Raw genomic sequence first — 9,510 nt, 5'->3', positions numbered from 1 at the left:
CTTTCGGGAGGATGTGCCGGGTTGGGAGCGAGGGGCCTGCAAATCGTGGATGGCTAAAGGCAGGGATTGGTGCTTGGAGTGGGAAGGAGAAAGCCGTGGAAAACATGGTCCCCCCACACCCCAACCATGCATGGAATCACTGTTGGAGCTGACAGAATTCCCTCAAATTCCCTCTCCTTGGCCGTGGTTTAAGGATGGGGCTGGGGAGTTCTCCAGCTGGGAATGGGGGCACTTTGCTGTCACACGGAGCTGGAGCCGAGGCACTGGGGAGATATTTTCTGCCTTTGGAAAACCATAAATCCTTAAATATCCTTTTTTTTCCATGTGAGGCGGAGTAGGAAGGCTCCAGCCAGGCTCTCTGGGTGGTGGGGTCTCCGTCGGTGTGGATGTGCGGCGGAAATTAACGCCCTTGGATGGAGCAAATTCCCAGATTTGGCTCTTTTGGGACGTATCCCAACGTGGAAAAACTGGGGGGCTCTTCCCAGCATCCCCAAAAATTCGTGGCGCTGCTGTGAGCACTTGTGTCATCTGTGCTGTGGCGTCTCAGGGTTAACTAAGCTGAGCTTAGAGATGATTTTTGCCTCCCGGCAGCTCTGGGACAACTTTTCTTTGCCCCCATTCTCCTCGGCTTCGCCTGGATTCGCTCCTGGAGCAGCCGAGCCTCTCGGCTCGACTTCACTAGAGGGCGCAGGAATTTTAGGCTAGGAACACGCCGGGGGTTCGTCGGGGAAAGTTGGCTGCCTTCTCCTCCTTTTTAATCAACTGGAAAGATGCAGGGTTGAACTGGAGGTGACTGGAAGGGGATCCAGACTTGTGTCTGGCCGGGGAAGGATCTGCTGACATGTGGGATTAGGTGGTGCGAGCGCGGCGGCCGGGACGGAGCAGCGCGGCCGGGGCTCGGGACGTGGTTGGGAGCTCCAGGGAGCAGCCAGCTGGAGCTGGAGGAGCCTCCTGGCACCAGGAGAGCTCCAAAAAACTGCATGGAAAGGATTAAAAAAGATCCCCCGAGCCCCCCAGCGCTCAACGCTCCCCCCTTGTCAAGCAGGGCAGGTTTGCGTTGATCCCACAGGGGTTCGGTTTTCTCTTCCCGAGGTTTCCCCCCAGTCTCTTCACACCAATCCTTAGGACGGGATCTTTCCTCTTGGGAGGATCCAGGGGTGTGGATCCAACCCCCCACTCCAGGGCAGCACGTCTGGGACTACGTCCTTTCCTCAGGGAGCAGGAGGGCCCCAAGTGCTTCTCCTGCGGGAGATGCCAGGGAAGGACAAGGCCAGAACCCCTCAGATGTCACCTCCGTTGGGATGGTGGCTCCAAGCACATCCTTTAGGTGTTCCTAAAGCAGAGCTTGTGCCCTCGTTGGCCCTGCTTCCGGCTGGGGAAACTGAGGCATGGGAAATGTTTCGGGACGTTCGCCGGCGGCCTCTGTCCTTATCCCCAAGCTCCTCAGCATGGATGAAGGGCAGGTGAGAGCTGGGTGGGGAGACAGCCGTGTCCCTTTACCTGCCCCACCCAGGTGGTCCTGTCCCACCCCTAGAGAAGAGCTCAGGGATCCGGGCTCTGCATCAAACCCCAGTGTCCTGCTCACGGACAAAGGAACCGTTCCCTTCCCCATTCCCGTCCTTTCCCCGCTCCCTTCCCACCTTCCCCACGTAGCCGAGGGTCTCGGCTTTACCCCCTCCAGCTTTTCCTGCCCCAGCAGCTGCTTTTTCCAGCAGAAAATTCCCGGACGTCGCTGCCTTTCCAGGCTCTCCAGAGCGGCTCTGGATGCAGGCGGGAGGCGTCCGCCGCCGCCCCGTCCCGCGCCCTCGCCGTGCTCTCGCTCCCTGCTGCTCATTCATTCATTCATTGATTCCTCCTCTCATTCATTCATGCCTCGGCTCCCTGCGGCCATCCAGGGATGGCTCCCTGTCCCCAGGCCGATCCGCTTGGGTTCTCTTCCCTATCCATCCTCCCAATCCCGGGATTTCCGCGGGGAGCTCCGCGCCGGGCCCGCCGCGTGCCCGAGTTTCAGTCGGGGCTCAACCTTGGGGCGTTGCGAAGCGGCTCTCGTGGAGCCTCCTGCCCGGAGCTGCGAGGGGACGCGAGGTGTTTTTTCACCAAACAAACTCCCAGGGAACGCCGGGCATTAGCAACGAGGGGTCGCCGCCAGGAAAATATTACCTTTCCCTTGGAGTGCTGACTGCGGAGGAAATTCTCACATTTACAGCTCCGGCGAGCCCGGCGCTCATGGAAAAGAGGGAGAGGGGGGGGGCTTTGATTCCTCGCTCCTCTCTCGGGTGGGTTGATAACTTGGCAGCCCCCCCACCTCGCCTCCGTTCCCGCCGGGAAGCGGCCACCGGTGGAGGCTCCGGCGCGCGGCTCCCTCCTTGGAATCCTGCTTTAATTGGATTTTCCTGGAGGCCTGCGGTGCGTGTGCGTCCTGCCCCGTGCGTGTGTGTAGGTTAATAAAAAATAAACAAACAGCGCTTTTTTTTTTCCCCCCCACCACCTCCCGCCCCTTTCCCGGGGAGGGATGCGGCGGGAATGCCGAATGAAAGCGCTGCTGTGCCGGGAAGGGACATTCCTGGCATTGCTGAGCTCCTCGAGCGGGCCCGGGCCCAAATTGGAGGAAAAAAATTGGAGTAAGGAGCCGTTAGCGTGGGGGACCTGGGGAGGCCCAGTCCTGCTCACTGTTTACTCGCAGGGCTTAAATTAACGCTGGCTGCTGACATCAGGAATTTTTATTTTTTTTTTCCCCCCCCCTGGTTTCCCAAGGAAATGAGCCGAGGGCGATGGCGGCCTCTGCGTACGTGCAGAGGCTCTTCCCCGCTTGAACCCCTGTCGGAGTTCAGCCAGATTCCACGGAGGTCCTAAAGGCTCCAAAATAATTATTTTTGCTTCGTTTTGCATCCATTTAAAAAAAAAAATAAATTTAAAAAAAAAAAAAAAAAGAAAGGTGGCGGAGAGGTGGGAGGAATTGTCAGTGCTTCCCGTTGGGAGAGCTGTGTTTTCCCGTTGTGTTTGTCTGTGCTGGGCACTAAGGAGAATCCCTGCGGAAAAGGTGCTTTAGTGACATCCAGTGACCTTGGGATGAACGGAGCCGGGATCCGTTGGGCACGGAGAGCCGTCTCTGCCCCTCCTGCCGCACGTGGGATGGAGGAATTCCTCCCATCCCTGCCTTGCTCCGTTATTCCCCGTTGCTCGTGACGGTCGTGGCGGGAATCCCGGGAGGAGCTGGCGTTTCTGGCAGCTTTTTTAGGAAGTGGCAATTCTGGATGAAGAGTTTGGAATGCCGACAACACGTGATGACCTCGGAGAAACCCAGAGGTGTCGAGGCCGCGGTAGAAACCTCTCCTCGTTGCTTTTTTTTCCCCCTAGGTTTTCTCCAAGATTTTCAGCCACGAGGCTCTGGAGAGTTATCTCCCCAAGAATTCCTCCCATCCCTGCCTTGCTCCGTTATTCCCCGTTGCTCGCGATGGTCATGGCGGGAATCCCGGGAGGAGCTGGCGTTTCTGGCAGCTTTTTTAGGAAGTGGCGATTCTGGATGAAGAGTTTGGAATGCCGACAACACGTGATGACCTTGGAGAAATCCAGAGGTGTCGAGGCCGCGGTAGAAACCTCTCCTCGTTGCTTTTTTTTCCCCCGTAGGTTTTCTCCAAGATTTTCAGCCACGAGGCTCTGGAGAGTTATCTCCCCAAGATCCAGCTGGTGATCAAGGACACCCTGCGGGCCTGGAGCAGCAACCCCGAGCCCATCAACGTGTACCACGAGGCGCAGAAGCTGACGTTCCGCATGGCCATCCGCGTCCTGCTGGGATTCCGCATCCCGGACGAGGAGCTCGGCCGCCTCTTCGAGGTCTACCAGCAGTTCGTGGAGAACGTCTTCTCCTTGCCCGTGGACCTGCCCTTCAGCGGCTACAGGAGGGTGAGGCGTGGGTCGGGTTCCCTGCCCTGCTAACACACCGGTTAATTAATGGCCTAATTAATGGCACCGGTTAATTAATCCGCTCCTTTCCCGCTTCTCGGCGGGATTTCTCGGCCTCTGACCTCAAGGAGGGCATTTTGGGCCATGATTCCTGATTTAGTGGAGGAGGCAGAGGGAAATCTGGTCCTTGGTTATTGGAGTGGTTTGATGACAGAAAATAGTCAGGGCTTGCCCAGATTTAATTCGTGTTTTTCCTCCTTTGGTAATTTTTTTTAAGTCCATGGAGCCCTTCTCCTTTTAATTCCCTCCTGGCCTCGGAGTGAAACAGGTCCTTGTAATCCCAACAACTAAAACTTGTAATCCTTGCAATTCCCAAAATTAAACAGGTCCTTCCAATTCCTGGAGCATTCCAGGCTGTTTTGATGAATGATGCAAAACGAAAACATAACAAAAAACAGACACAAAACCGTGTTTGTTTTCCATGGGGAATTTTGATAACAGAAGTAGAGGGGTTCAAAATTTTCGTGATACCCCCGCAAACCTTTTTTTTTTTTATTGTTATCATTGCTATTTGCCCACGGGAATGATTCCATCCCCTCAGAGCCCGGAATCACTCCCAGCAGCAGGTTAGCCCCGAGCAGCTGCGCTCCCGTAGGAATTGCTTTACTGGGACCAGGTGATCAAATTGCCCGGGAAGAGGATTCTTTGGGATGAATGGGCTTTCCTTTGAGAGACGATTTTTCCCAGGGGTTTCCATACATCCCAGGAGGAGCCGTGGGGCTGTGAACCGGTGCCGGACAGGAGCTCCCAGCCCAGACCCGTCATTTACACCTAGGTGTTGATTACTCCTCCTGTGATCTCCCCCACTCCGGCTTTACTCCTCCCGCCCAGGGAACACCCTCCAGCATCTTCACACCTCCCTTTGAGCCTGGGCTTTTATGGCCCGGACCTGTCCTGAGCACGTCTGCAGCTCCTGGGATGGGCAAGGTGCTGCCGGCCGGGGTGGTCTGAGCTCTCTCCCTTCTTCCCACAGGGAATCCGGGCCCGGGAGACGCTGCAGAAGGGGCTGGAAAAAGCCATCCAGGAGAAGCTGCAGAACACGCAGGGCAAGGACTACGCCGACGCCCTGGACATCCTGATAGAGAGCGGGAAGGAGCACGGCAAGGAGCTGACCATGCAGGAGCTGAAGGTAAAGCTCTTCCCCCGAGGTGGTTCTGCTCAGGGCAGGGCCTTCCTGAAGGGAAAAGTGTGGGATGCTCCAAGGAGGGATTTTTGGGAGCGGTGAGAGCTGGGGGGGACCACGATGCGTTGGTGTGGTGGATCCAAACCTGTCTCTTCATTTGTCTGCTGGTTGTGCCCGGCCCTTTCGGCAAAGCATTCCATGGAATCGTTAAGCTTGGGAAAGGCCTCCAGGATCATCGGGTCCAACCTCCATCCCTGCTAAACCATAGCACAGAATTCCACATCCTCCCGGTCTTTGAACGCTCTCGGGGATGGTGACTCCATCACTGTCCCAGGAAGCCTCGTCCAACACTTGACCCCTCTTCCAGAAATTTTTCCTGGAATCCCGCTTGAACCTGCCTGGTCACGATGGAAACCTCGATCGGCTGCATCCCTTTCCGTTTTTCCTGGCGCCTCCTTTGCAGGCCGCAGGAGCCCCTCAGCAGGTTCCCATCTGCAGCTGGGTCACGGTGTTCCCGGAGACATTTCCCGGGATTTTTTGTCTGATCCTCAGAGGTTCTGCATGAGGCTCCTCGTGGCGGGTGTCCAAGGAGTGACCTCGTCACTGAGCTGTGGCAGCCCCATCCCTGGAGGTGTCCAAGGCCACTAACAATGGACACAAACTCTGCCCAGATTTCCATCCTGGTGGGTGGGAAACCTCCCTTTGTAGGCCACATTCCATTTTTCCCTTCTCCCAGCTTGGTGATGCGATCCTTCCTCGGGTCACTTGGCCCCTTTGGATCTTGAGTCTTTGGAGCAGATGTTTTGGGGACAAGCTGTGGCTGCTCCATCCCTGAGAGTGTCCAAGGCCAGGCTGGATCCGGGGCTTGGATCCACCTGGGATAGTGGGAGGTGCCTCTGCCCCACGGATGGGGTGGAATGAGATGATTCTTAATGTCCCTTCCCACCCAAACCGTTCCAGGATTCTGGAGCCCCTCTGCTCTGCAGCCAGGCTGGGAGAGCTGGGAATGTTCCCCTGGAGAAGGGAAAAATCCAGGGAATCCTCAGAGTCCCTGAAGGGGCTCCAGGAGAGCTGGAGAGGGACTGGGGACAAGGGCTGGAGGGACAGGACACAGGGAATGGCTTCCAGTGGGAAAGGGGAGATTGGGCTGGGATCTTGGGAATTGGGAATTCCTGTCTGGGAGGGTGGGGAGGGTCTGGGAATTCTGGAATTCCCGGATTTGCTGTGGCTGCCCCTGGATCCCTGGCAGTGCCCAAGGCCGGGTTGGACACTGGGGCTTGAATCCACCTGGGATCATGGGAGAAGTCCCTGGGGCTGGAACAAGGTGATCTTTGAGTTCCATCCCACCCAAACCATTCCACGATCCCAAGGCCAGGCCGGGAAACTTTTGGGGAGGAGAACACCCCACGGCACCTTGACGTGCTGAGGCCGCCCCTCAGTCCCAGCCCCTCCACCCATCTCACCCCGGCTCCTCTCCTGCCCCCCAGGACGGCACCCTGGAGCTCATCTTCGCCGCCTACGCCACCACGGCCAGCGCCAGCACCTCCCTGATCATGCAGCTCCTCAAACACCCGCGGGTGCTGGAGAAGCTGCGGGAGGAGCTGCGGAGCAAAGGGATCCTCCACAACGGCTGCATCTGCGAGGGCTCCCTGCGCCTGGACAACATCAACGGCCTCCAGTACCTGGACTGCGTCATCAAGGAGGTTCTCCGGCTCTTCACCCCCATCTCCGGAGGGTACCGGACCGTGCTGCAGACCTTCGAGCTGGACGTGAGTAGTGCCGCGCCCCTGAGCTCCCCAAAACAGCTCAGCTCGCTTAAGCCTGGCTTAAAGGAGACCTCCGAGAGGAGAAACAAAGCCCTGACTAATTAAACCCTTCTCCCAGGAAACCAGTGACAGGAAAAAGGGACACGGCCTTAAGCTGCGCCGGGGGGAGTTTGGGCTGGATTTTTAGGGAAAGAAAAAATTTTACTTCCCAGAAAGAGTGGATGGGCATTGGGATGGGGCGCCCGGCGAGGCGGTGGAGTCACCGTCCCTGGAGGGGTTTAAGCCTGGACGCGGCACTGGGTGTTAGGTCACAGCTTGGGCTTGATGATCTCAAAGGCTCTTCCAGCCCAATTAATTCTGTGATTCTGGCGGCGGGGTTTGCTCCAGATCCGGCGGCGATGGGATGCGGAGCAAGGGATGCGCTGGAGCTGTCAGAAGAGCAGACGGGTGTGATGCCTCAGAGCCCGGCTCGTGACAGTGACGCCAGATTCTGAGCTGGGGTGTGACAGGGGAAAGGTTTACGGCAAAGGGCATCTCCAGGCTGCCGGATGACAGCCGGATTAGTCACCGCCATGGCTGGAATTTCCTCCCAGCAAAACAAAGTCTCGGGAGCTGCCTTGTCGCCGTAAATCCTCCTAATGCGGTGGTTTGAGTCAGAGACCTTTTAAAGTGCTCAGGGGATGATAAATCCACCCCGTTTCTCATCGCCCGGGCCCCGACGTGGGTGTTGGGTGTGTGGCGCTGACAGGCAGCGGGGTGTGGGATGCTGTGGGATCCTCTGGGATGCTCTGGGAAGGGCTGGCTGAGGTGTGGGGCACGGCGTGGGAGAAGCTGCTTCCCCTGCGCGGCGCCGCGGGGTTCCTGGTAGGCAGCTCCTGCCAGCGACCACGAAGCGGATAAACGGATGGATGGTCCCACGAATCCTTGGGATAGAGGGAGGAATAGGGCCAGGGCTCGCATCTCTTTGTGCTGTCTGGTTTTCCTTTAAATCTGTATCGCACTTGAGGGATAAAGCCGAAGGAAATGGGAGCAGGAAAGGAAAACCGTGAGGGTGGGGCAGCCGGGCATAAATTGCCCAGGGGATCGTGGATGCCACATCCCTGGAAGTGTCCAAGGCTGGATGGGGTTTGGAGCACCCTGGGGTAGTGGAATGTGTCGCTGCCCGTGGCAGGGGAAGGGACAGGACGGGTTTAAGGACCCTCTTGACCCATTCCATGATTCCATGGAAACAGAATCCCTTCATCTCATCCCCCCGCTCCCTCTCCCTCTCCAGCACGACTGACCCTCTCCGTTCCTCCTCTCCGCCCCTTCCCGCCTCCCCTGCAGGGCTTCCAAATCCCCAAGGGCTGGAGCGTGATGTACAGCATCCGGGACACCCACGACACCGCCCCCGTCTTCAAGGACGTGGACGTCTTCGACCCCGACCGCTTCGGGCAGGGCCGGAGCGAGGACAAGGAGGGCAGGTTCCACTACCTCCCCTTCGGAGGAGGCGTACGGACCTGTCTGGGCAAGCACCTGGCCAAGCTCTTCCTCAAGGCTCTGGCCATCGAGCTGGCCAGCACCAGCCGCTTCGAGCTCGCCACCAGGACTTTCCCCAGGATCACCCTGGTGCCCGTGGTCCACCCGGTTGACGGACTCAAGGTCAAGTTCTTCGGACTGGATTCCAACCAGAACGAGATCCTGACGGGCACAGACGCCATGCTGGGGGCCACCGTGTAGAGCCCGCGCCGGCGGCACCAGGGACGGGCGGCCGGGGGGGGCGCGGGGTTTGGGGTTGGGGGCGAGGGGATGGACAGGAGGGGAGGAGAGAGGGACGGATGAGGAGCTTCTCCACGGCGCTCACCTCCGGATCGGGACTGCTTTTCCAGCAGGGAAGCTGCCGAAAGCGTTTTGCTCTTCCCGCGGGACGCGGAGAAGGTCGGGGGCGGCGTCGTCTTGTTCCGTCGGGGAGGAGGAAGATCCGCGAGAGCCGAGTCGAGCTGGGATGGCCGACCGTACACAGTATCTAAATATTATAAATATATATATATAAATATCTATAAAACACTTCTGCTGCCAGGAGGAGGTGGCCCGACTGCGGGAAAGGCTTGGGAATCAGCCGAGGATCCGAGGTCTGGTGTCCCGGGGCAGCTCTGGGGTGACCTCTGACCTTTTTTTTTTTTTTTTAACAGTGTTAAATTAGCTGGTGATAACAGTGTTTTTTATGTTTTTTGAGGTGTGGTGGTTTTTTTTTTGGTCGTTGGATTTTTTTTTTTTTTTTTTTTCCATTTGTTTGGTCGTGTTGTTTGTTCCGGGGCACTGGAGCTTTTCCTTGGCCGGTGTGGAGACAACGCTGCCCATTCCCAGCCCCTCTCCCGCTGGCGCCGGGGCAGGCTGGGGAGGAAGAGGAGGAGGAGGGGTCATTCCGCTTCCCAAAAAAAACCCCTCCTGTGGTGTCTTGCCCGAGTCCGAATCGCCCCCGAGGCTTCGGAGGGCTGGGGAGAGGCAGATTTGCATTTTCCAAGATGCTTCAGGGCTCTGGGGAGGGCGATGCCCTTTTTTGTTTTTTTTTTTTTTTTTTTTAAATTCTCGTTGAGTTTCCTGCTGCTGCTACACGGCCTGTGAGCACCCCCTCCGCTGCAGCCCCTCGCCAGCCCCCCGGGCACAGGCACCCGGCTT

At 57.7% G+C, this 9,510-nt stretch overlaps 1 protein-coding gene across 1 annotated transcript; it reads left to right on the top strand.

Moving 5' to 3' along the window:
- Nucleotides 1-1,388: 1,388 nt before the first annotated feature.
- Nucleotides 1,389-8,588, top strand: LOC120748065 (cytochrome P450 26B1-like). The gene is made up of 5 exons (XM_040054137.1): nucleotides 1,389-1,463; nucleotides 3,628-3,903; nucleotides 4,937-5,092; nucleotides 6,574-6,855; nucleotides 8,179-8,588. The coding sequence occupies exons 1-5, from the start codon at nucleotides 1,389-1,391 to the stop codon at nucleotides 8,569-8,571; spliced, it is 1,182 nt and encodes a 393-aa protein (XP_039910071.1). The 3' UTR covers nucleotides 8,572-8,588.
- Nucleotides 8,589-9,510: the final 922 nt, after the last annotated feature.

Source organism: Hirundo rustica, unplaced genomic scaffold (genome assembly GCF_015227805.2).
Source record: "Hirundo rustica isolate bHirRus1 unplaced genomic scaffold, bHirRus1.pri.v3 scaffold_480_arrow_ctg1, whole genome shotgun sequence".
NCBI lineage: Eukaryota > Metazoa > Chordata > Aves > Passeriformes > Hirundinidae > Hirundo > Hirundo rustica.
Note: the sequence above shows the minus strand (reverse complement) of the source record. Positions and strands in the feature narration are given on the sequence as shown.

Coding starts and splice junctions, on each gene's coding strand:
- LOC120748065 (XM_040054137.1), top strand. CDS start 1,389: ATGGGAAATGTTTCGGGACGTTCGCCGGCGGCCTCTGTCCTTATCCCC. Junction 1,464..3,627: donor TCAGCATGGATGAAGGGCAG/GTGAGAGCTGGG, acceptor TTTCCCCCGTAG/GTTTTCTCCAAGATTTTCAG. Junction 6,856..8,178: donor TGCAGACCTTCGAGCTGGAC/GTGAGTAGTGCC, acceptor CCTCCCCTGCAG/GGCTTCCAAATCCCCAAGGG.